This window comes from Sesamum indicum, linkage group LG12 (assembly GCF_000512975.1).
Source record: "Sesamum indicum cultivar Zhongzhi No. 13 linkage group LG12, S_indicum_v1.0, whole genome shotgun sequence".
Taxonomy (NCBI): Eukaryota; Viridiplantae; Streptophyta; class Magnoliopsida; order Lamiales; family Pedaliaceae; genus Sesamum; species Sesamum indicum.
This window is the reverse complement of record NC_026156.1, coordinates 3,909,837-3,937,499: the sequence shown is the minus strand read 5'-3', so window position 1 is coordinate 3,937,499 and position 27,663 is coordinate 3,909,837. Positions and strand designations below refer to the sequence as shown.

At 32.3% G+C, this 27,663-nt stretch overlaps 4 protein-coding genes and 2 long non-coding RNA genes across 8 annotated transcripts in view; 3 read left to right on the top strand and 3 right to left on the bottom strand.

Moving 5' to 3' along the window:
• Positions 2,203–2,705, bottom strand: LOC110012995. The gene is made up of 2 exons (XR_002288105.1): positions 2,601–2,705; positions 2,203–2,521 (listed from the first exon to the last, which is right to left on the bottom strand). It is a non-coding gene; the product is annotated as an uncharacterized LOC110012995 (long non-coding RNA).
• On the top strand, positions 9,300–10,049 carry LOC105175491. Its single transcript, XR_848902.1, has 2 exons — positions 9,300–9,406; positions 9,778–10,049. It is a non-coding gene; the product is annotated as an uncharacterized LOC105175491 (long non-coding RNA).
• On the top strand, positions 11,627–12,473 carry LOC105175490. Its single transcript, XM_011097940.1, has 2 exons — positions 11,627–11,705; positions 12,137–12,473. Exons 1-2 carry the CDS (start codon positions 11,633–11,635, stop codon positions 12,400–12,402), a joined length of 339 nt encoding a protein of 112 aa, XP_011096242.1. The 5' UTR covers positions 11,627–11,632; the 3' UTR covers positions 12,403–12,473.
• On the top strand, positions 18,307–21,803 carry LOC105175489. The gene is made up of 5 exons (XM_011097939.2): positions 18,307–18,603; positions 19,352–19,502; positions 19,617–19,683; positions 19,778–20,012; positions 21,258–21,803. The coding sequence occupies exons 1-5, from the start codon at positions 18,515–18,517 to the stop codon at positions 21,466–21,468; spliced, it is 753 nt and encodes a 250-aa protein (XP_011096241.1). The 5' UTR covers positions 18,307–18,514; the 3' UTR covers positions 21,469–21,803.
• Positions 21,971–26,169, bottom strand: LOC105175488 (internal alternative NAD(P)H-ubiquinone oxidoreductase A2, mitochondrial). 3 transcript variants are annotated; one of them, XM_011097936.2, is made up of 9 exons: positions 26,014–26,169; positions 24,368–25,060; positions 23,801–24,014; positions 23,500–23,660; positions 23,350–23,415; positions 23,098–23,261; positions 22,864–22,978; positions 22,574–22,753; positions 21,971–22,381 (listed from the first exon to the last, which is right to left on the bottom strand). In XM_011097936.2, exons 2-9 carry the CDS (start codon positions 24,971–24,973, stop codon positions 22,226–22,228), a joined length of 1,662 nt encoding a protein of 553 aa, XP_011096238.1. In that variant the 5' UTR covers positions 24,974–25,060; positions 26,014–26,169; the 3' UTR covers positions 21,971–22,225. The 3 variants fall into 3 exon arrangements, with proteins under 3 accessions (XP_011096238.1, XP_011096237.1, XP_011096239.1); XM_011097935.2 differs by lacking the exon at positions 26,014–26,169 and adding an exon at positions 25,705–25,929; XM_011097937.2 differs by lacking the exon at positions 26,014–26,169 and adding an exon at positions 25,142–25,631.
• The window catches only part of LOC105175485 (endonuclease 1), a 2,300-nt gene continuing 1,922 nt past the window's right edge, over positions 27,286–27,663 (bottom strand). Inside the window, exon 9 of the mRNA XM_020698422.1 lies at positions 27,286–27,634. Coding sequence (XP_020554081.1) covers positions 27,389–27,634 — 246 coding nt within the window. The 3' untranslated portion in view covers positions 27,286–27,388. The remainder of the gene's footprint in view (positions 27,635–27,663) is intronic.

Genomic DNA, 27,663 nt, shown 5'->3' with positions numbered 1-27,663 from the left:
ATGAAGGGAGAAAAATTATGAGAAATGAAAAATTGGTGATGCGCAGCGACGTGAGAGGCCCCAGAAAAAATGTGGCGTGCTATCGGTCCGACGGCTGCCTTAACCGACGGGTGTGCTGGTGTTGTCCCCATCTTTATTATAGCAAATGTTTTGTTACTAGACTAGACTGTGACAAAGCATGTTAATGACTACCCATCCATAATAAGACACATTCCATGTGTGTTTTTAAATTTATTTTTATGTTAAATTAATATAAAAAAAAATTATTTTCATGTGATGTATATTTATTTTATTTACGAAGAGCGGCGGGAAAGAGGAGGAATTTGAACACGATAAAATTAGCGATTAAAATGAGTTTTGGTATTATCATATGCAAAATTATATTGGATGGAAAAGGATTTCTTAACATGTTGCTGGTTGAAAAATGATTTATTTCCACTGTAATAATAGGCGTTGATTAGACATTATTGTAATAATTTGTTAAATATTAATATTGAAAAAAACAAAAATAAAGTTAGTGAAAGTTGAAAAGAGTGGCAATTTGGGGGTATAGAAGAGTGGGGAAGTTAATAAACAAATATTAAAAAATATATACAAATTAGCAAACCAATTAAAAGTGAGACACCAGAGTGGTGCTTTCACTTATAATAAAGTATAGATAGATAAATAATTAAATATTTATCATTAATTAATAAGTAAAAACCCATTAATTATTAAAAAAGATAAAAATTAAAAACCTGCCATTAAACGCAAAAAAAATTGGCAGAACAACATAAAAAATTCTCCGTCTGCACTCGAAACCCAAAATCGGACTGCTTAATCACATGGCGAAAGAAGGCTTGGCATAATTAATTGGGTTAGTAAAATTTGGGAAAAAATCAGTGTATAGTTTGAATAGAAGATATAACAATTTCAAAATTTGGAAAGCAATAACTCTATAATCATTACTTAATAAAACATTTGGTTTCCAAATAAATCAATCAGTAAAGTTCTTAGCCCAGTGCTGGAGCTATAAATATAACAAACATTAGTATGTGAAAATCATTACAAATATCTATTCTTTTCTTGATTATTGTCAATGGCTTCACATAACTTAGTCCATTTCATTCTCTTCCCATTGATTCTGATTGCCATGTTGGTTCCTCACGAATGTAAGTATCAAATTATAAATTCTTTATATGTCTAAATAAACCCTTTATTTTTCTTGAATATATATATATATATATATGTATGCATATATTGAGTGTTTTTTAATTTTCTGATAAGTTACAATATATGACCTAATTATTAACGAAACCCCTGTTTAAATAATTTGATTATTTTCCATTTTCACGATGATTTTTACGCCTATTTTATTTTCTTTAATTATTTTGGGTTTGGGTAAATATGATAGTAGACAAGGGTATTTTTTAATTATGGTGGATTCGAACTTATGGTGTCTTAGATTTGATGTAAGTTCATAAATATATTAATTTTTTTCCTTTAATAATTATATATATATATATTTATTTATTGTAATTGTGGATTTTATTTGAACAGGCGTTGAGAATATGAGCACAAGTAAACATCTGGTGGAAGGTGTGAAACTAAATCTGACGGGGTGCTCGGAGGAAACATGCCGTGATGATTCTGGTCATAATATTCAATGCTGGTGTTGTAAAATTGTATTCCGATGTTGGTTTGCACCCGAATATTGTGACAAAAACTGTCATAATTAGACATATATATATGCTTTTGCAATAATGTGGTTTTAAATTAAATTCAACACTCCCATGAGTTGTTTGTGTTGCGTTAATTTTTATTTGTTTATTTAAAGTGGTAATTATATGTATATGATACATTCATATTTTGACAAATTAAACATTATATTAATTTGATTAATTAATATGATTAAAAATAATAAAAAAATATAAAATTATTCAAATAAAATGAAAAAAAAACTTATATAAAATGAGATATATAGTTGGTAGAATATTTCGAAGAAATAAAAAAGTTATTTTGGGCCGAACGCCTACATTATTCTTCATTTAATTTTAAAAGTAAAATAATATTCTCAATTTCTCATAAATTAATAGGGTTCGAACCCATAACTTTGAAGTTATGAAATCTTAATTTTGTCAATTAAATTAAGCACATTGGCCAAAAGAAAAAAAAAATAAAAACTATTCAATACTGAGATTGCAAATGAGCCAAACTCGTCAATACATTCTAATTTCTCCATTCATTAAAATATTAATATAATTATGTAATTAGGGTTTACATATAATTAAAAAGGATAAGTGATGTGAGAGAATTTGAAGAAGAGACTTATTATTGATGGGAGAATGCTATAATTGTGAATGTGTGTGCTATGTTTGACAGTCTTTGTCACAAGCTATTCGAGTAGCCCAGCATCTGATTGGAAGACGACTGGGACAACACCAGCACACCCCTTGATTCTGGCAACTCGTCTTGTAGCATCCTAGGTTGATCTTCTCGCCCGCCACCATATTTTCTCTTCCTCCACTCCAATTCTCAAAGCCTGTTCAGACAAAATATCAAATTCCTTTATTAATTATATATTTATACATATATACATACATGTATCAATGTGTACTTACATTCATAAGGGACAAACAATGCAGTGAAGGTGATTGAGAAGAGGATGAAACAAGCTAAGCTACGGGAAGCCATTGATGAGAAACAAGATAAATATTAATTTGTAATGAATTTTGTATACTAATATTTGTTATATTTATAGGTGTAGTATGAGGCTAACAACTTTAGTAATTTTCTTATTAAAACTCAGATTTTTTATTGAATAAAGATTATAGAGAGATTGCTTCCCAATTTTTTGACATACGCTCTTTATGTCAAAATATTGTGTGATTTTCTTGCCAAATTTTACCAACCCAATTATGTTTCCGAATTACCTCATGACTTAAACTACGTGCTGCTGTTTAATATTAATTTAGAGTATTTAATGCTGGATTTTGAATATTATTCTTCGTTAAAAATGTAATGGATATTGTAATAATATTTGTAGTTATTGGTCTAGACATGTTTTCTTTGGAATTAAATGTGTTTTTTGTCTCGTAAATTAGGTTATTTGGCATTTTTTTTTTGAACTTTTTAGAATAATATTTTGGTCTTATATTTTTTTAATTTTCACAATTTAGTATTTTTGTTCTCCGGAGTTCACTTTCTCTCGGCAAGAAGGGTGGAATATGCAAAAAGAACAATTGAAATTGTGAAAACTAAAAAGATGTAGGACCAAAATGCTATTATAAAAAGTTATATGTATATATCTATATATAGCAAGGCTTTCCTTGATCACATTGGTTCAATTTTGACCAAACATTTTTTGTGGTGCTTTTTGAATATTTTAATTACTAAGAAAAAATTTCATTGACTAGAAAAAATCATTTATTTCATATTAAGAATTTAATTTGTATTTATCTACAAAATCATATACACAATATCTTATTTTCAAAATTAATACTTATCCATACAAAATTCTGTTAACAAGATTACGATACAAATTCAAAATGTATTAACTCTAGAAAAATATCATTTATTTTAAATTAAGAATTTAGTTTGTATTTATCTACAAAATTATTTACACAATAACTTATTTTTTAAATTAATATTTATCCATACAAAATTCTGTCTTGAAGATTACGATACTAATGCAAACTATATTTATCTTAACTAAATTCAAATTTTAGAGTATCATATATTTTTCATTTAGAAATATTATTTATTTTATAATTATCATTTATTTAAATTTAATCATACAATTTTTTTAATATTCTAAACTTACATTATTCTCTTTGTATATACACATATACGGTCCTCATGGGACAGTTCAATATTTCGAACATGCATAAGACTTTTTAAAGAGAGGTATTGTGTTTGAACTTTGGGAACATCTGTATGTTGAGTGCGATGAGTATATATATATAGACACGAACACATACATAAATATCTATATACATGAGTAATGATTATGGAGATACAGCTCGTGAAATGTTATGATTGAAGTGGACACTATATAATTTTCCCAAAATATTCAATGTTTTGCTGTTAAATTAATATTCTTTCTTGGGCTAATCATTATTGGGTCATACCCATAAGATATATTGCTTAGTTGTTTTTCTTAAGTTTTAATTTTTAAATTTTAAATTTTATTGATTACCAAACAGACGAATGTACTAAAATCATTCCATACGAATCAGCCCCTAAATGAATTGTTTTGAGTGAATCATTACATTACAAGTTATAGTAATTAAAACCATAATCTATTTTCTTCATATATTCACACCTTCTAATCTATGGTCTATTCAACACATTATCTCTACAATTATGGATAATTACACGTGCTTCCACAACCCCTGATTTTTATGATTTACACTCTTTAACCTATAGTCTATTTATGTAATTATGCAAAAAATATGAGTGATTTGTATAAATAATTCATAGATTAGGAGTATAAATGTAATTGCTCTTAAAAAATGTCTAATAATTAATGATCAGATTCAAGTTATTCGAGTCTCTAGTTTTAGAATTGGGATATTACAGATTACAAGTTATATAAGAAATTATAATTATTTATATAGTATGCATAAATGGCTACGTATATTTGGAAAAAAAATCAATACTCAAATATTGAATATTAATAATGAGATCTCAAAATAAAATATAGGGTTTTAAATTAAGTAAAATTTTGATGTATAAATATATGAGAAAAGGGGGTAGTGTAGTATATAATTCATCACAAGATTTATGAATTATGGCTTCTCATTTCGTCCTCATTTTATTGACGCTGGCTGTTTTACTACCTCCCCTTCAATGTAAGTACCGCTTATTAGCTAATCTTGCTTTCTTTTTTCAATAATTTTATTTATTATATTCAAATATAAATTAAATTATTTAATATATTAAAATTTTTGTTTAATCAGGCATTGAGAATTTGAGTGGGAGGAAGGAGAAATTGGTGATGAGAAGGGTGGGAGAATTAGGGAGGAAAGTTGACTTGTCTGGGTGCAGCAAGAGCAGCTGCGAGAACCAAAGAGTGTGCTGGTGTTGTTATTTAACGCATTGCTGGGCTACTAGAATAGCGTGCGACAAGCACTGTCCCCTTCCACCCCCCACCGCTCACCACCATTCTCTATAATTAATTACTTTCGTTTTAAATTAAATGATCTCTCCCCATCTCAATTTATTTTCGGCATTTACGTTCAAAAATTTGGATTCAATGAATAATGTTATATCCAAATTCAGACCCATTAAAAAAATATAAATTTAGTTTGGATTGAGTCTCTACCAATGAGTATGTTTATCTGCACAAATTACAGATAAATACGTCTAAATTTTCTTGATTTAGAACAGATAAGATTTTCTAACCAATGAATATTATTTTAATAAATTAAAATTTTCAAAAGAATATTTGATCGATCAGTAGTTCTGCTATATATATAGCTTGATTGTCAAATAAATTCCAAAACTGAGAAAAAGAATAAAAAAGAAGAATTTTTTAATGAAAGATTTATATTGTAAAAATAAATATTTTACTGGATTAAATTAAAACTTATTTTATCATATAAGAGAGTGGTGTAAGTTTAAAACAATAAATGAGGCACTAAAAAGTATGGTTAAATTGTTAATAAATGATAGTAATAAGATAAATAATATTTTTCATCGGATAATACATACTCCTCTTAAATTTAAATTTATTATAAAATAAAATGAAATTTAATTAGTATCAAGATCCAGAAGATAGAAATTTGTATGGATAAGTATTAATTCTGAAAATAAAATATTGTACAGATGATTTTGTAGATATATATATATATAGTTAGTTAAACAACATTTTGCTATTTAATAGATATATAGATATATATTTTAACAAATAATATTACTTTAAATATTGATACATCCCTTTCAAAAAAAATATTGATCTTGTATATCAAAATATTTATCTTGCATCATAAACCCGACATAAACACTGAAAATTTTGGAAAAGTTATATAGTATCCACTTCAACGATAAGATTTCACGAGCAGTATCTTCATAATCATTGCTCATGTATATAGATATTTATGTATGTGTTCGTGTGTGTGTGTGTGTGTCTATATATATATATAACACTCATCACACCCAACATATATACGCACTTAAAGTTCAAACACGATACCTCTCATTAAAAAGTCTTATGCATGTCCGAAATATTGAATTGTCCCATGAGGACCATATATGTGTATATACCAAGAGAGTAATGTAAGTTTAAAATATTAAAAAAATTATATGATTAAATTTAAAATAAATAATATTTGTAAATGAATAATATATGATACTCTAAAATTTGAATTTAGTTAAGATAAATATAGTTTGCATTAGTATCGTAATCTTCAAGATAGAATTTTGTATGTATAAGTGTTGGGAGTTTATTCCCACAGTGATGAGCCCTATAAACTATTACAGAGATAATGGTGGGTATGAAAAACCCTTATACAATAATTTACAGATTAATGAATAAAGGAATAACAGATAAAAGAAATATACAATATGAAAACAGTAAAGTAATTGGCTCAGGATTCAGATCCGGCAATCGAATACCCAACCACCACCATAGGCCGACAATCCTCAGGGTTACAAAGAACCCACAAAGCCACCAAGGCACAAAGACATAAAGAACCACAAAGAGACCACTTAGGCTTCACTTAGAATTACTCATAAAACACTAAGTAGTTTTCCTTCTCACACAGAAAAATATTGTCACGAAGTATTTCACAAAAAAAAAAAGGTTTCCTTTTGTTCTTGTTCTATTCGATTTCTAACAAACTAGAAAAGAGGGTGAGAGATTTATATGGTCGGACATTAAAGACGAAGGCGGTGGAGGATTTTTTCAAGAAAGAGGAAAACAATCGGCTGAAGAAAATGAAGGGCTTTGGAGGGAAGGATTGGGGTTAGGGAGTTAAGAAGGCGGGTCATAGAAGTGGGTTGAGACAACGGATTGAGTTCGTGGACCGGGTTGCCATCCAAGTGAGTGAGGGATTGGGCCGAGGGTTTTGGGCCAACCATAAATGGTACTGGATCAATAATTTCCAACATATTTCCCCTTGGACCAGGACCCATAAGTAAGAATCAGACCCAAGGGGTTGGATTTGGCAAAACATCACAGTCCTTAATTTTGCTGCAAAAAAGATGTTAGCAACAACATTTACAAAAAGATATCGCAATCATGAAAGATGGTGAAAATGTGCTTTTAATTCTTGTTTGTCAAATATCTCACTTGGAGAATGCCATTTGCTGTATATAGCCTATATTCCGTCTCAACATGGTTGCTTATATGTCTTAGTGGCTGGTTGCACCTGAGTGACTGTTTGATTTAGCTTCGGTGGCTACAGGTTTATAGCGTGGCTATCTGCTTGGTGCAAAAATAACTTAGTGTTTTGTACTTACTGCTAATTGTTGGGTGCTATGTTGTGCTTAGTGCTTGCGATATTATTTTTCGAATCTTGTTGCTAACAACTCTGTTTTGCAGGTATATTTGGTATGATGAATGCCAGATCAGCCCTAGAACTGAGTTCCCTTTTGGGTCCTGGTCCAAGGGGGGATTTGTTGGATTTTGGCCCAGGACCATTTTTATTTGGTAGGCCCTGCAGCGCAACCCACCACCTGATGACCCAACCCGCCGACTCAGCCCACCAACCTATGACCCAACCCATTCGCATAAAACCCCTAAAACCAACCCTCATTGTTATTTGCTACAACTCTCTCTCCCCTCCACCCCCCTTTCTTGCCCAAGACAATAGCTTTCTCCTCTTTTTCTTGTTCTCCATTTTTTTTTTCATCTTCAATGACTTTGGAAATGATTTCCACTACCCAAAATTTTCTCATTCTTCTACATTTCTTCAGTATAAATAAGCACCCCTTGAACTGAAGAAAGAATGAGCAATTGACGAAGGAAATCGGTGGTGGGTTGTTGCAGATGAGGTTGTGTGCTTCCTCCCCTGATCTGGCTCCCTGTGCCTCTTATATTTTGTCCAGGTCCTTTTATGTTTTCACTTTATTTTAATATTATTATGGTTATAACTCTAACAAAGAATATTATTTTTTTTGGGTAAATATAAGTTTCATTAATAAAACAAGATCGTACAGTACAACAGTGCTCAACTGGTGGTTTGTCCCTCAACCGGCCAAGAGATACACCATAATCTATATAACGCACATGAACTAACAGAACGAGATAAGTTAACACTGATAATTCTTTGTCTAATATCTTCCATAATAATGGTGGTCATGATGCTCTGTGGTCGCTCCGTATGCTCAAAACTTCTCAAATTTCGTTCCTCCAAATGTGGTAGATGCAAGCAGCAATGAGTGCACGATGAGTCAAGTTAATGAAATATTGTCCTCTCCATTTCATTGCAGCCCACTCAACATCCCGTGGCCACTCTCTATTGGGCCATTCAAACCGCACATTCCGCCGAATTGCTGTCAGATATCTTCGGTATAACGGCATCAAAAAAATAGATGAGTATGTGTCTCCATTGCGCCCTCATCACATAATATACAGGCACCTAAATATGATAGTCATGGTTGTATATTTTTTGGGCTCATCATTTTGGGATGAATTCCCAACAATAAATATTAATTTAAAATAAGATATTGTGTAAATAATTTTGTAGATAAATAAAAACTAAATTCTTAAGTTAAAAATAAATGATATTTTTCTAGAGTTTACTTAGGATAAATACAGTTCGAATTTGTATCGTAATCTTGTTAACAGAATTTTTTATGGATAAGTATTAATTTTGAAAATAAATATTGTGTATATGATTTTATAGATAAATACAAATTAAATTCTTAATTTGAAATAAATGAAATTTTCTAGTCAATGAAATTTTTTCTTAATTTTTGTAGATAAATACAAAGAATTTGAAATAAATGAAATTTTTTAGTCAATGAAATTTTTTCTTAGTAATTCAAATATTTGGTCAAAATTGAACCAATTTGATCAAAGAAAGTCTTGAGATATATAAATATAGTAACAAATAAAATGACTTTTATGTTTATCTTGTATATCAAAATATTTATCTATGCTTCATAAATCTGAAGTAATTCTTATAAATTTGACAGAAAATAACTGAATATTACGGGACGAATATATTAAATCCACTTAATCTCAAAATTAGACAAACAATGTACATCTCTGTAATCATTACTCATAATATATTTGGTTTCTAAATACACTATATTTACTAAAATCTTAGCCCAGCGCTGGGGCTATAAATATAACAAACATTAGTGTATGAAATTCATTATAAATACTTTTCCTGATTATTGTCGATGGCCTCACATCACTTAGCCTGTCTCGTTCTCTTCGCGTTAATCATGACTGCTCTGTTTGTCCCTTATGAATGTAAGTATATAGTCCTATATCTCTATATATCTATAAATGAAATCACGACTTTTTATATATGTATATATATGTGCATATATATACATATTTTTTTATATGTACGGATACCGAACATGCGCCCACACTCAAGGTTCAAATAAGAAACCTCTCGTAGAATAATCTTACGCTCGAGCTTGGAGGTGTCCACTTGAGGACTATATATGCGTATATACTATGTGATTTCAATATTGTAATAAGTTGACATAAATGATTTGATTAATTTGAAATTATGTTGTAATTTCTTTTGTGTTTTTAGATTTTCTTGTTTAAATATCTTTGATTATTTTCCATTTCCACAATGATATCTACGTCTATATATTTTGTTTAAACAGGCTCTGATTCTTGGAGCGGAGGAAGAAAAATTATGGACAACGAAAACTCGGTGGTGCGCGGCGGCGTGAAGGCCAACACCAGAAATGGGGATTGTTATCAGGCGGCGAAATGCGACGAGGGCAAGTGCTGGTGTTGTCCCCATATACTTATTCATGGATGTTTTCTTACTAGGATACATTGTGACGAGGCATGTTCAAAATCAACCTCGCATACTTGATCATTTTGTATGCGCAGATCAATCATTCTGCTTTCAATAAATTTGATTATAAAATCAGTTTATTATGTGGGGGATTAATTTCAAATGATGTGATTATGGTATTTTAATTCATAATTTAATAATTAATTATATAAATATAAATGGTTAATAAATTTCAAAATTAACATCATTCTTTGAAAAGTAAAAGGGATAATATTAAAGAAATGGGTGAATAGCAATTTATCCCCTGTGATATTGAAAATGAGCACATTATCCCCCTATAAAAAAAATATAACAATTTATCTCTTTATACTTTTTAAAAGGAAAAAAATATTATAGAATCACTTTATATCAAAAACTATGTTAAAATATCTAAATTTAAAATAATATTACTTATTAAAACTTAGATGAATGTATTATTTATATTATATAATTCATTTTAGATCAAAAACTATATTACTTATTGACTGTTGGTGCTGTAGGATTAGAGGAAAATGTTACCTTAACAAGGATGATTGTGAGCCCAATTGTCAGCCTCGACTCTCCTTACATCCATAATCTACTCTTGTTTTAATTTTTCTCCGTTTAAAATAACTAAATAAATATTTCCGCACGTGCCATATGCACTTAATAAATTTCTTTTTTTATATATACATGGAAAATTTAATTAACGATTTCAATATGTGGGTCTGCATACTATATCATTTGATATTTTCAGACTCGGTTATGTCATTTAATTATGGGTACAAAATAAATCATCCTATATAATTGGTTAATAACGAGTTTTATTGGGATTTGGTATAATTACAAATATATTATTGTTGTTTGAGAAATTACAATACTCTCAATTTTGACCAGCTCAATCTATTAGTACCCGTTAGATTTTAATTTATTTTTTGTGATGAACTGATTAAAATATTTTTGTAGATTATTATTTATAATTTTTAGATCGAAAATTATATTAAAATTACCTACATCTATAATAATATCACTTATTGTAGTTGAATGTATTCTTTATATTATTTAATTTAATTTTTCAATATGTAACTACCTACATCAAATTTATTAATATTATTTTATTATATAATTTGAAATATTTATATAAAATACAAAATTAAAAACCAAGCAAAGCAGCGCGGGGATGGGTTCTTTGTAGGGCAATGCGGGGTGGGTCTCAGATTCCGGCAGACCTCCCCTGTTGCCATCCATAATCATGTAACTTCAGAATGTCCTTTTCGGGGTGGGTCTCAGATTCCGGCAGACCTCCCCTGTTGCCATCCATAATCACTTCAGAATGCAGAATGTCCTTTTTAGTTAAAGAATTTAAAATTTCATCCTTACCAAAAGTCTCCGCGATTAAATTATATATATATATATATATGACACATACTGACATATACTAAATAGAGATTACTTTAAATGAGAATATTTCAAGTAGATTAAAAATTGGAGCAATCCCATAATAGTATAATTGGCAGCTGCATAATTGAGTTACTGTATCAAGAAAAGTAAGTAGCAATTAACAAAATTATATGACAAGAATCCTCAAAATCTTAGTGTGAAATATTAATGTAATATGGTGATGGCCCTACCCTGCATGCTGCTATAAATATGATTAAAACCCTCAATCAGAAAATTCACTATGAGTTGAACAATACATGGCTTCATATAACTTTGCTCATCTCATTCTCTTCTCCTTCACCCTTGCCGCCCTCTTTGCTACTCATCAATGTAAGTGCCAAATGAAAAGAAAAGAAACATTAGGTTACATCATCTTTTTACAAGGGCAGGAGTGTAGGCTCGTATCATCAAATGACAGGGAATAACTGCATCTACACTCGGTCCTTGTCTTATAGTTTATTTATATAATTATACTTTTTAAAAAAATTACACATCAGAAACGTCAACATTATTTAGACGGCCCACATAATTTTTTTGAAAAATTACACATATATCTTTAGAAATGTCAACAATATTACACAAACTATCATAATGTCTTTTTTATTGTTAGGAGTGGTTTTTTTTGTAATTACGTAAAAAAAATAAGAATAATTATGTAAATGAACAATAAATCTAGGAGTTTAAATATAATTAACCCTTTATTTTTTTAGTGACGGTTGTACCATCAAATTTTATTTATTTATTTATTTTTTCTTGAATAGGTGTTGATTATGGAAGATGGAGAGTGGAAAGGGAAGATAAGATGGAAGAAAAGTTGGGTAGGACAAGTGTTAGAAGAGGCGAAGGCGAGGGTGAGAAATTTACTTTGTATGATTGCTCGAGGGGGCCATGCGCTGGTGTCCATGACTGTTGGTGCTGTAAGGCAATAGGCTTCTGCTACTTGGTGAAGGAACAGTGCGAAGACGAGTGTCATGCGCGGCCAACAACATCAGTTCGAGCTCGTCCACCCTCTATCACCACCTCATAATCTTGTTTCAAATCATTATTAAATAAATCTATGTACCTCCAATTTCATTAATAATGCAACCAAGGATTTAAGACGTCTAATTAACTATCAATTTCTACATCTGTAAATTGTTCTTTAATTTTAATTTTTATTTTTTTATTGAGAGTGTGAATATTATGAGATTGTGGATTCGTCTGACCCTAATTTGTTAGTAGCATTAATAATTGTTAATTGTGCTCGTTAGTCTAACATAGGACTTAAAATTATTCGAGTTGAGCCGAAGACATTATTTTTTAAGTTTATTCGAATTGTTATCAAATTCGAAATATTGTATATGAATTTGACTTGATTATTAATGTAGTCGAGTTCAAACGAGTTTTAAATACATTAGTCATGAATCGAACTCAAGTGTTTTAATATTTCTTAAAAGAGTTTATTATTTTCTAGTTGTATTTTTTGGTATGATTTAATTTATTATTTATTGTATTTATAATACAACCCTAAATTTAAGCAATTGTTCAAAAGAAAATCACCGTATCATCAAAAATAAATAATAAATAGGCATATTCAGTGATCCGAACCTCAATTGGATTGGTTTATAGGCTGAGTCTAAGTTTATAAATGAACTCAATTAGTGTCATTCAAAAGGCCCAAAACACCACAGGATCAATCATCAGCAGTAGTGGGGTAATGGGCTTTTCAGGCTATGGGTGTCAATTACCATTTTATAAATGAACTCAAGAGGTGGGTTGTCGGCCCAAACAATCCAACCGGATATTGGTGTCAATTACCATTTTGTCCCCGTCTCTCCTGCCCTTCTTTTGGACTATGGAAGCAAGAGAAAAGGAAAGGAAGAAAAGTGGGTTACAATATGGACGGCGTGATGGTGTGGAGGAGGAATGTGATGCACCATGCACCATGCACCATCTATCACTCATGAGGAACAAATGAATAATTGAAAATGTAGACAAATAACAGAGGGATTGGACTTATTCCTAATTCAATATTATATATGGGGTGACAAGGGAAGTGGTTGGATCCTGGTGGGTTTCTACCTATATGTTTCCTTGGGCTGGATGAATTCAAACGTCTCTCAATTTTTAATCCAACTCCATTCACTACTATTCCCTTAAATATATATACAGATTCAACAAACTAATATTTTTAAATCGATGAACATATTTTAAAAAATTTAAAAATAAATAAAATAAAATAATTATCAATTTATATTTATGGGAAATTCATAATTTTTTTTTATAAAATTAAGGCCTTATTACAAACAAAACCATATTAGTAGACAAAATTTACTTTTTATAACAGTTAGCAGCAGAATTTGTTTTAACGACTGGACATCAACATATGTTGCCCAATCATTTTTCTTGGACGAAAAGAAAAAAATAAATAAAATTTAATTCATCACACTAATAATAAAAATAGTATAGTACAAGTAAACGAGATTAATGTAGCGACATCGACAATTATCTGGAATATATATATATATATATGTATGTATATATGGGGTAAGATTGAGATGTGAGTTGGACAGCAGGAGTGTGTGAATATATATCCAATGGCGTCAGTTATATCTTAAACCAAGATTGCCAACTCCGCCACACCCGATATTTTCTCACCTTCTCCATCTCATCATATCATATCCATCACCATTCAATTCAATGATTAAATAAGCACTTTTGATTGATTCAAATGCACATTTCAATTTCATGCACCTCATCGGTATCATCCAATCCCTATATATATATATATATATTAGAGTAAAACTCGTGTTATGTATATATATATATATATATAATTTTTAGTTCTTTAAATAATAAATAAAATATTTCGTAATATATTATTTAAAAAAACTTTTTTATAAAATAAAACTTTTCATTTTTAATAGGTAAAATGCAATAATTTTGAATTTTTAATATATTTTGATTATTATTGAAAATAATATTTTCCTACACATGCAACTCATGGGTGAGCGAAACATCGAGGGGGAGCGGATGAGGTCGACTCGGTGACCGAGGGCTTGCGTGCCTAGAGGACGGGCCAGACGCAGCAGAGCGACGACCCGGGAGCGGATTAAGGTATAACAAACACAGCTGAAAGGAAAAAAAAAATTAAAACAAAGAAAGATGTACAATTAAAAAAATAATAAAATTATTTTCATACGTCGTTACGTTTTAATGCATGCAAGAAAATATATCTTTACCATTATAATTACCCTTATGTGGAAAAAATTTATTTGACCTGTAATAAATCAATTGCAAATCAATTAAAATAAATATCAATTTTATTCAATTTCTTTGCTAACATCAATAAATTCAGTGATCTTTGATTAACAAAGAGATTTATTTATTAGACGGGAGTAAATCTTATGTGTGATAAATATAATTTTTTAAATCACATAAAATTTATGTATAATTACACTAAATATTAAGGGAAGATTGAGCAATTATCCATATAAATTATAATATCACATTAATGATTAACAAAAATTATTAAAATAAAATAAAAAGGAAAAAGGTGTAGGGGGTGGCGTCCGTGACTGGCAAGAGAAGCATCCAGAGAACTGTATTTAATTCTTGATAACTATTCCTTGGGAAAAACTTTAGCACCGGCGGGACCCGCATATGTTATTACCGTATTGTCCTCTTAAATATTGCTAATGTCATTCGGTCATGCCTAAATTTCTTTAAAAATTAATAATTATATATACGACACTTAACTTATAATTTATTCATATAAATTATATTTATTTTTTAAATATTATACATACATTTATTAAAAAAAAATTATATAATTTACATGAACTGCCTCTACTTTTAAATAATTACATATATATATTCTGAAAAAATCATCAACATAATTATACAAACTATTCACGATTTTGGATAGTTAATAGTAATTTTTGTAATTATATAAAAGTTAAGGATACTTTTATAATTATACAATATATTGAACAATTAAATCGTTGTTACTGTATTTTATTTATTAAAAATAGAAAAGCAGCAATGATCCAAACATTTAACACACGAATTATAAATGTAGGATTAATTGAGGAAATGTGAACTTAAATGCTGGGGTAAAAATATTAATTCCTATGTTGAACATTTCTCAAAATATAAAACTGCACGCCATGTCAAAATTCAAATTCTCGACTTTTCCACTGTAGTCCCAAGCTAAAAAGGTTATTTTTATAAAACGATTATAATTATATATAAAGAAAATATTATTTTTTAATATAAAATCATATTTTCGGGATTAATAAATTAATAATTATATTAAAAACATAAGAGCATGTAGATGTCTACACATTGTTTTAATATACAGTTATTAATAATTAATTCTTGAAAGTTAACATTTGTCTAATAATGCATGTTTTTGCTTCATTCAGGGTTTAAGGTTTTCTACACCAAGCTAAAATTCAACGGTTCTGATAATCTGAAACCAAAGAAATGAAAAGAGGTTGATGTTGTGGTGTATGTGAAAGCCACATTAGAGACGAGGAATGAATGGTCGAGATGGTCCCAAGCTAGAGGATGACAGACACTGGTAATTTCACCCTAAAACTACCTCATTTAATGTCCTGTTGTTATATACTGTTATGGTATAGAGTTCAAAGGTTTTTAATATTTTGACTATCTCTATTATTTTTGTACTTTCAATTTTTGAATTTCAAAAATTCCTCTATAAAATATCGTGGGGGCTATGTCCAAAAATAAAAGAGAGAGAGAAGTAGTTAGTTATATGCTATTTATCTATATTGATCTGTCATTGATTACGTATTAATTACTTTTTAATATTTTTCTGCCTTTCACTCTTTTCTTGACTATAATTTTTTTTCACAATTTTTAATCAATTCAATCTTTTGTATTATTTCTTATATTTTTTAAACAATAATTATATAACTATATTAATATCTCATAAATTGAGCAATACATATATATCAATATTCAATCAATATATACAGTAATTCCGTATAAAATGAGAAGAAAACCCACGCATCCACGATATTTCCAACTTGTTCATATAAACTCAACCTTAGAGTGTGTTTAGTTGATGTGAAAAATGGCGTAGAAGATAAGTTGAAGTAAAAATGAATGTATAAAAAATAATTTGGTGTTTGGTTGGAGGGGAGAGATGGAGGTGAAGTAAAACTTAATTTATATGAAACTCTTCTTGTGTCCAGTTTTGTTTCCATCCAAAATCGAGCGAAAAAGTGAAAGTATATGGCAAAAAGATAAAAAAGTACGATTCTTATTTTTATTTACTCTATTACATATATATATCTACATTATCAAGAGGGCGAGGCTCCTAGCAATGGGAGGAAAGGGGAGTGGGTAAGCGAGCTCCTTTCACTGTGAAAGTTGCGGATCTCTTCGCCCCCTTCTTAAAAAAAAAATCCCTCTAAAGTTATTTTTTGTATCAACAAACGCATTGATGTTTGAACTCGAAACCATTAGTTGAAAATATTTTTTAGTAATTTTTATGTTATTTAAACTAAACAGTTTAAAATAAATGAACAAAACTCATTTTGATGTATTAGTAAAAGATATATCTTATTCTTATTTGATAAATATTTTTATTAATAAGGTTCTTAAATTTTTGCTACACTTAAATTATATCAATATAATATTAATTTATTTATTTTTTAATATAAAATGAAGAGAAAGGTTAAGCATTAAAATTACAGAAATTATTATTTTCTTATCAATTTATTTTCTTTGTATCAAGAAAGGAGAATTATTTGAAATTTATTTTCATTCGAATCATATCAAACAATTTAAAGGAAAGCTATTATTCTTTTCTTCTCCCTCCCTATTCCACTTTTTTTTTTCTCTTACTTGAACCAAGCAAACTCTTAACTACTAAATTATCGGGGATATGTTATCCCTCATTTCATAATCATTTATTTTTTTATTAAATTGAGATTAGAGCTAGGCAATTATGTATTTTTTTTTTCTATTATTTATTTCAAATAATATACATTTCGTTTATTAAATTTTTCCTAGAAATACAACAAACAACCTAAAACTTTTTACTTAACAAAATATAGAAGTTCACTCATAATCATTGAGCGCGGGGGAGTCATTTGTAACGGTGTGGCCGCGTAATTGGGGGATTTGTGAAAGAGAAAATGCTTAAAGGGGTTGACTGAGAATAATAGGAAAGTAGGGGGCGGTGGTGGTGGAAGGTGAAGCTACTAAAAACGCAGCAATCAATAAGGAAGGAGGCGCTGCGTAGACCGAAAGCTAACCCAACCCCAACCCAAAGCTATTAATTAAAGTGGCGGACACCCAAAAAGCAGATTCATATAAATAAATATTAATATTTAGTTAATAATTGTATACATTATTATAAAATAAATAGGGCATTGGGCATTCTGTTCCTTCCCCAGATATATAGATAAGAGAGAGAGACAGAAAGTTGAAAGAAAAACAAAGGAATAAGAGAAAGGGAAGTGGGGATGGGGGTGTGGGTTAAGGATAAGAGCGTCACCAGAAAATTGACCCACTTGTCTCCATTATTAATCACTCACTACCCACTCCCTTTATATTCTTACCTTCAATTATTTCTACATATTTTTATTCTTTACTATCACATATTAAATTAGATTGTGTACAAGTTTTGATTTGGAGGTCAAATTGGATTGAATTTAGAAGGGAGCCTAAATTATTTAATTTTATTAAACTTAGGTGATAAGTTTAGTGGAATTTTAAATGATTATTTCCCAATAATTTAATTATTCGAGATTATGATAATCTTTACAAAGATAATAATAGAAAAGGGGAATGAATTTTCTCTTACTCACCCATCTCATCTCATGTCCACGTGTCCTGCTCTCTCTCTCTCTCTCTCTCTCTCTCTCTCTCTCTCTCTCTCTCTCTCCCTCACTGTAGTAGTAGTAGTAGAAGACAACTCCAAAATTTGGCGAGTCAGTCTCAGTCCCAGAGTCTTCTTTTGAAACTTTCTAGAGAGCAATTTTTATTTTATAAATTCCACAAATATCTCTTCATCTTTTCTGAGATTTTGATTTTACCTTTTAACGCTGTTGAAATTCAGCAATAACCATCGGTGCTGATGGTGTTTTGATTCCTCGAAACTGGAGAAATTCTTCAAAGGAGACATGTACGTAAGCGGCGCAACTCCAATGCGGAAGTCCTTCAAGGATTCGCTCAAAGTTCTCGAAGCCGATATTCAGCATGCTAATACTCTGTCAGTCATTATTTGACCCTCAGTTTCTTGTTTTTTGATTTTTTTTCTTCTTTGATTTGTGTTTTTGATGATCAGTTAATTTTTTTTGCTTGATTTCTTCGTTTTCCTTGATTTCATGATTTTGTTTCAGTATTTTTTCATCTGTTTCTCGGAAAACTGTTCAGTTAGGCTCTTGGAGTTTTGGAGCTATTTTTTTTTTTCTCCTTCAATTATTTTATCTTATTTTTATGGGTATTTGTAGGGCCTTTTGCTGATATAATTATAAGAATCTGGGCTCTGCATATTGATTTAGAGATTTGTAATTGAAGATAGTTTAATGTTCACTTTATCGCTTGCTTCAGGTTGTGATAAAGGTATCATTTTCAGGTTCAACTAACCGTGGTTTCTTGAGTTCTAAAATTTCCCTTTGAAGTATCTGGATGATTTTGAGGGGGATTTTCATCGTAATTAGATTTCCATGAACACAAGTGGTAAAAGTATGGGAACCAAAACAAAAAAAAAGGGGAGATAATCCAAGTCTGTGAGGTCACTGAGGTGGTTGTAATATCAACTTTGTTATTAAAGAAATTAATTTTGAAAATGATCTACATGAAATATCTATGTACTTAAACTGCATTTTCTATTAGATTTTTTCCGTACATCATGTTACTGGAGATTTGATTAAACAGATTGCTCTGTTCAGGGTATTTAGTTGATAATATTCCTTTTCTGTATCTAAAAATTTTAAAGTCTTAACTGCAAATTGCAGGGCATCTGATTTTTCACGGGAGTATGATGGCGCATGTCTACAGATGAGAATGTCATACAGTCCTGCTGCACATTTTTTTCTTTTTCTAGTTCAATGGACCGACTGCCACCTTGCTGGTGCTCTCGGACTGTTGAGAATCCTAATATATAAGGTTGGGCTTTGTCCTGTTTGACGTGCTTTACCCAGTATTCATCTGGCCGCCCTTCCATAGCTCATCTTTTGTTCAATTTGTGAGTGCAATAGATAAAACTTTGTCATGGTACAGGTATATGTTGATGGCACAACCACTATGTCCACTCACGAGAGAAAAGCAAGCATTAGAGAATTCTATGGTAAACTTCCTGGTTTCTCATAGATATAGATTACAGTTTTTCTTGAAGGACCAATAATTAGTGGTTCTGAGAACGAAATATATCTTGTGGCCAGCTGTTATTTATCCCTCTTTACTGCAACTTCAAAGAGGTGTCACAGATTCAGAAGATAAAAAGCAGAAAGCCGTATGCATGGAGAGATACAGGAGAAAGGATGAAGAAGAACATAGGCGTTGCTCGGAGTTGGATATTGAAAGGGAAGAAGAATGTGGGATTTGCATGGAGACAAATAGTAAGATAGTCTTGCCAAACTGTAACCATGCCATGTGCCTGAAATGCTACAGAGAATGGTACAGTCTCTCTCTTGTCTTCAAGTTTTGGTTGCTGAATCCCTAAAAAAACAGACATACTTTATGCTTACCAGCTTTACCTTGTTGCCTGTTTGGTCCATTATTGGTGTGTCTTAACTGTATTTTCCAGTTTTCTGCTAGCTGCATTGTCAGTGGATAACTTTCTTCCTTCTCTACTGTCTAGCGAGAATGTTTGGTTTGAATTAGAGATTTGACAACAGTTGCTTCTTTGGTTTTGATTTGACTTTTCTGCCTAGCATTTATTCTCAATTTTGAATAAATGCAGGTATATATTACTTTATCCCGAAGAGTCTGAGATTCTCTAAGATATGATGGTTAAGAATTAAATTCATGCCAAGCAACAGAGAGTTAATGCGATAATGTGCATGCAGATGACCTTATCAATTAAGAGTCCTATTCCTGCATGCTGATGATATGTGTCTGATAGAGTAAACTTATTATCTCCCTTTTACATGCAAATTTAAGTGTTTTTCATGAATGTCTTGCAAGCATGATTACTGAAATATTGTGGACAGCATTTTCCAGGATAAGATTGAATACTATAATACTGGTGATGAGAAGTGTTGTTTGTGGTAGTATTGCTACAGGTCTCTCCCCATTCGGAGAACAATTGTCTCTTTCGCCAGGGTTTTCATTTCTTCATCATCTTCTCATCATGCTTCTTAACTCTTATCTGGTGTCTTTTAAGGTTCTAAAAAATCTCGTTGATTTTTTGGTCCTAACAATTTTAATAAAGATCAGCAACCTATGATATGTATAGTGTCTGGGTTCTGAATGGGGACAATGTACTTTTATCAGATACAATTATTGTACTTTTTTGAAGATTGAATGTTGGCTTCCATTCTGGATTTTAGCAATAACCTTTTGGATATAATGTTTTTATGTTTTTCCAACTCAAGTATAGGTGCTCCAACCACAATCGTTTGTGCAAGCTCTGTGTTTCTTTGGATGAGTTGAATTTCACTGCAACTGTTGTCTTTAAATTCTTGTAATACGGCGATTTCTTTTCTGTTGGATTGAATATACCAGATATCTTGTTGGTCTTGCTTCTAGGTGAATCTAGATAGGTATCACTAAATTCATCTGTTTGTGTAGTCCCTCCTGCTACAGAATGTTGTGGAAGCATATCATTCTTTGAGTATCGGTGCCATGTTTTGATTTCTGTTTTCACTAATATTTTCTTTTCCTAGTGCTAATAATAAGTGAATGGTCTCCTTAATGCAGGCGTTCAAGATCACAATCTTGCCCTTTCTGCCGAGACAGTTTAAAAAGGACAAATTCTGGTGATCTATGGGTGTTTCTGGACAGCAGGGATGTGGTAGACATGACAGCTATCACAAGGGAGAATTTGAAGAGGCTGTTCATGTACATAGATAAATTGCCTCTGATTGTCCCTGACACCCTATTTGATGCGTATGATACCCATGTAAGGTAAATTAACTTGTGTCTTTGAAGGCATTGTGCCATTCTGGATGAAGTGGGATCTTTCTCATTCTGAGAGTTTATTAGAGGAGCAAGACAATCATCTCTTACAAATTAGATTTAGAGACCTGAGTGGTTCATTCCACTTCTGGTTAGGAAAAAACCCACCCTTGATTTATTGTGGGCAGAGGTTTAAGTTTAGGTGCAACAAAGGGGGAAGGTATCCATCTTATGTGTCTAGAATTTGTAAATTCTTGTATAGTTTGGAGTCTGCTGCTTATTTAAGCTACACTAAAATTTGATATTGTGATGTGCAAATGAAAGAAATCAACTGCTCAATTTATGAAATTTCTGAGCTATGCTGTTTTGTTGGTTAAGGTGGGTTTCGCGGACTTAATTGACAGGTATTATATGGGATGGACATATGAAGCTCGGGTTCTATCTTTTTTCTCCTCTAATTTTCTTTGTGGCGTGAAATTAACTTGTTTATTCAAAGTTACATTCGAGAGCATATAAAAGCGAATCCGCATTATCAACATTTTCATTATTCGCAAAGGCTAATTATGATGGTAAGAGTATCATATTCAAATCCCAGACTGTTGCTCCTCTGGCTTGCGAAACAGGTTTTGTGCATGCCCATATGCTTCTATAACAAATGAGTAAAAAAGAAAGGTAAGAGGCAATTTTGAGTTTTCTCCAATGGAATAATAATAGCACGACGCTGTATTGAAGTAAGAGATTGGTTGGGTTGCATAATTTGAAGGTTTGCTTCACCCAATCCTGGAATTGTCCCTGCCGAAGACGAGCGTTGTTGCCCAGTTTACAGCAACATAAAATCTATTTCTCCAGCTGATTACTCGCGTCAGGTACGCGGAGCGCCAGATAAACCAGCTTATGAATCCAGCTAATGATAAACCTTTTGCATCCTGTCAAAATCAGACAATAGAATAAGATAATTCAGTCAAAATGGTCAGCATTACAGATTTCAAATGTTACTGCAGCAGGAGATGAATGTCAAGATCCTCCTCTAGTTTTTTGTTTCTCTCATTTAATGATCTTGGATTGTTATTAGGGATGACTGGTGGAATATAGGTTTGGAGAAGAGCACTCAGACTGACCTTGGACTGGCGTAGATCAACCAGAGCCTTGTAGCGGCCCACAGAGGCCATGCTTCCGAGATGCTTGTAGACAAATGGGTCGCCTAGGGGAATATCTTTCGCAGAGAAAGCCCTGCCGCCGTCCTGTTTCCCAATTCTGGTAAACAACTCGACAAGAAACTTCCCCTCGCGTTCTGCAACCTGATCAATATTTTTCAATGCCGTACTTTAATCAACGACAACATTATTTGTTATCTTGTGGATTGTGCGGTCAACAAGAAAAAGAGAAAAGAGAAATCTAGTAACCAGACCTGAGCTAGAGCTGGAAGCACTGGCCTCCCTACGTGTTCAAGAAAGCCAGCACAGTCCCCAATGGCAAATACATCTTCCACGGATGGAACTCGTAGCCATTCATCAATACCGATCCTTTAAAAAGAGGCATTTCATTCCAGGGATTGCCAAACAGAGAAAACACCCACGGTATATATATATATATAATGCATACAGACTCCAACATGAACAACTGGTTAACGTAGATAATATACCTTCCACCAGGGGACTTGGGGAGATCGAGTGATCTCACAAACGTAGAAGGACCAACACCAGTGGACCAAACAAGAAGGCCGTAAGGTACATCACTTCCATCGCTAAGAACTAGCTTATTTGGATGAACTTCCTTGACGACACCTCGTACAAGCCGGACTCCATACTGACATAGATTGCTAGCAGTCAATTATGACCCAAAGCAAAGTTAGGATATATGTTCCTGTCATGAGAATGAAAGGTGTTGAAGTTACCTTTGTCAAGTGCTTTGTCGCATACTGTCTTAATCCAACATCAAACGATGACAAAATCTCATTTGCCTGGTTCATAGATGAGTTGTAAGAAGAGGACATAGCTAAAATCAATTTCAACAAATTAATAAAATGTGAGAGACGTAGTCATACCTCAATGAGGGTGACACGGATGTAGTTTTTTACATGTACATACCGCTGACGGACATCTCTCATGATAAAATCACTCAGTTCTCCACTGAATTCCACCCCAGTAGGTCCACCACCAACTACTACGCAATGCAGCAGCTGTTCCTTTTCTTCTTCTGAGATGCCTGCAATAATGTTCATTGTTGAACAGTAAGCCGGAACTGTGTTTAAATGATAACAAGGTAAGTGATAACAAAGCCATCCTTATGATATTCATTGCAGTCCATACAATTTTTTTCTTTACTAAATGTATGTAAAAATTCACCTGGACTTTCACAGAGCATCAGGTTTAGGAGAAGCCTTTTCCGTATTTCTTGGGCATGAGTCACCTCGCGCAGAAAAAAGGCATGTTCCTTCACCCCCTTTATGCCAAAGGTCAGTGGTTCAGCTCCAGAAGCTATCACCAGCTTGTCATATGAAACTTTAAAATGGTAAGGTTCTTGAGAAAGTCTGCCATCACCAACTGCCTCGCAGTACACCTGTTGTATTTTGGTAATTTAAATGTCAACATATCGGGATCATCATTTCCTCCCTCATGCACGTCTACAAGCTTCCTAAGATATGTCGTAAGCATACAGTCTCAAGAAATAAACATGCAAGCTTGTATTTTAAGGTAAAAGTAGAAGGCAGATTACCATAGGCTATTTCAGGGATTATGCACAGGCATGTTTGAGTGTCAAAAACAGACAGGAAATACATCCCTTTCAGTCTAAAGATACTACAAACTGATACGATATATGTATATTGACATAGCTAAATAGGATTTCTCGAATTGACATAACCAGAAGAAGTATATACATATACATATATATATATATATGCAGCTACTTACTTCATGCTTGTCTGTGTCAATGCCAGTGCAAGATGCGAGGAAAAAATAAGAATTGGGTTCCTTGGCTAATGCGCTCTGTATCTGACTGACTGGTTCTGCTACTGAACGGAACTCCAAAGTTCCAACACAAGTTGAGGCAAGCAAAGGAGTGAAGACCATATGATTCCTTGGTGATATGCAAACAACATCATATAAACTGGTGTCAAGCCCCTTGAGGAATCTACATGCTGCCCATCCACTGCCAAGGACAACCACTCGAGGCTTTTCACCGGGTTTTGTGGCTTCTAGGGTAGGAAATTTGGGATTTTCATATTCCAAATCAGATTCCACCATTGCTGTTTGTGCATGAGCAAATTGGCATTGAGGGGCTGTTCTAATTCCCCTGCTTCCAAAATTCATACCACCCAAGGTTCTAATGCGTGAGAGGAATGAGAGCTTGCCGCCTGCTATAACATTCTGATTGAAGGTTGTGATATTTCCACCGAAAGATGAATGACATCTGTGTGCAGATGCTCCCTCGCGCAGCACATCCCTCTCACAAGTGTAAGTGCCCATGGCACCTCCATGTCGCCTGTAAGCATTTCTTGCTATCCTTGCCAAAGCCATGCTCACTTGTTTAGAGTACCGAAAAAGTTGATACTATTCTGAAGCAAGTTTCAACTGGATAAGTTTTTTTCTGCACCAATTCTGCAACTGAAAACACCAAAACATCTTATATTGGAAGGACCATAAAGGTTCCAAAGTATGTGGAGAAGTAAAGACAATGACTAGGACCTTTGAAATTTCTGTTCAATGCATCCAATTAGAAGTTAGATCAAGACAGAGAAAAACTTCCAAGACTAATCAACAGACAAGAATACTATGTTCCCATCAATTTTGTTGGCAGCTTCAAAGGAAAAACTCTTCGTGACTCTCTACTAAAGGGATCTATTACCAAGAAACAGAAGAAGCTAATTCTAGCATCATGAGACATTCTTAATGCTAGCTAGCAATTCCTGTACAATTCTCATTGTTTTTACTGAAACTAGTCAAATTCAATACCCTGCGAGATTTAACGTTTTCTTATAGGCCTATTTCAGTTATATTTTGACAACGCAAATCATTGATGGACAAAAAAATATTCCCTTTCACACATTCTCTATTTTACCTTTTACCTATTAGTGTAAAATATTCCGGATCTGAAGACGTCACTGTAAGACTTATCAGGTATATAGAGAAAGCAGTTAGACTGCAGACAAATGTTAAAAGGTTTTCAATCCCCTGCAGAAAGCGAGCATAAACCAAAAGAAAAGAAAACACAGTTTGTTGATGCACAATGAGCAAGCAGAAACTCAGACCTGTGCGCTTCTCTGTACGTATAATTCTATGTAAACAAGTATATGTAAGTATAGCTGAGAGATTGCAATTAGCGGAGAAGGGTTCTAATGAAGGGTTTTTTATATGGATAGTAACCCGATACTGCACATGTCCATGATCTCCGGAGTCATATTTTGACGACAAAAACAGAAAAGAAAGGAAGAAAGTAGGAAAACACGACTCTGGAAATCAATATAGTAGCACAACAACAATCATATTTTTACAGTAGTAACATTAAAATATTGAAATCAAAGCCTTGGCAAGCAAGAAAGTGTGGTGGGGGTGGGTACCTGCTCCTCTCAGTTACGCGCGCGGCCTCAACATTGAATTTCTTAATAGGATGACAATGGAGACATCTAGGTACAACATGCTTGTATAGTCGCGGTTGGCATAACTCCTAATGCGTGACTCACGAGAAATAAGGTCAAAAATAACAAGGTTTAAGGGCCATTTTCTAGTGGCTATATTTTTCTTATATTATTATCAGTTGTTATTGCACGTTGTTCAGAGTATATAACAAATACTCTTACGTGTCTAGAATAAATAAAGAAATACTTTTTTTATAATCATAATTTTAAATATACTTATTTAAGTATGAAATTTATATAAACACACTTAAAAAATATTATACTAACACGTTTTAAACACTGTAACTGTAATTTTATAAAAAGTAAAATGTTCGTGTATTTTGAACTAACATCCAAAAATATAAATGTATATTACGATGAAATGCACCAACATCGTATTAGTGAAGCATGCAATTTAACTCTAGAAGGTAGCGGCGCGCGGGACTGACCCAACTGTAATTAGGGTTGAATTGAATGGGTTGAGGGCCGATCCATTTACTACTTGTCCAGAATATTCCCAAGAATCTGACGTTGCGAATCCTGCGACCCGCACTATTCAGTTTCAGACTACGTAAGACGAATGGTCCGTAGGTCGTGTGTAATTAATTAACCATAAAAGGTCATAATTTAGAATCTAAATCTTCACCTTTTATTTTAATCGCAACCCATTCTGATCAAATTGATCTCATTGCTATTCAATTTATACTTGTCCTAGGAATGGGGTGGGTGGGCCAGAGGGTCCATTCAGTAGAATAAGGAAAAAGATCAAACCAAGATCATGGAGCAGTCTTTTTCGACTATTTCCTTTTCCTTTGATCTTTCCAAAAGGTTTGTTGTGCAAGCGACGAAATTGATTCAACAACTTGCGTCTGCGTTTTGATCACCTCTGTTAATTTATTCCCCATTGCGTCTTATCGCAGAAACTTGATCCGCAAACTTCTAATTCACGAGTTTGATTCAACTCCAATTAGTTATATAAGAAGTACAATTTTATTTTGTGATTGTATAGAGAAAACGATCAATCAATAAGTATATTATACTTACCCTGTAACGGATTAGGTTCAGCAAAAACTTCTTTGAGTAAAAAGTTTCCCATATATACCTATTTCCCTTTGGCTGATTGGTAATCAAGACTTGTGGATCAAGTGAAACTTAATTGAAAAAAAATGACTGAATAAATAATTCAAATCGACTTTTCCCTGTTTTTGGTTGTGATTTGGCTGCTGAGAATATTTGTGAAGGCACAGTAATATTGTGCTGGAGGCTAACAGTTAGAATGCTTAAACTACAATATCTAGGGGGTTGAATGCTGAATTAATTAAGTGGGAGCAACAGAAGAATCATTCTCTTGCGTATGATCACCAAGAACCCGATTCAGAATCATGGCTAAACGGACCCCGCCCTGAGCTATCCGTTTCATCACAATGGGCAGTCTTGAATTAAAGTAATTATCTGTCGGCATAAACAAGATTGCAACTACTTGGTTAATAAGAGATCCGATGCCCAGAAAAAAGAAAGGCCATAAAGGAAAACTGAATTTGAAGATTGTATTCCGGAGTATTATCTATAAACAGTATGTGTTTAGATGGGGAA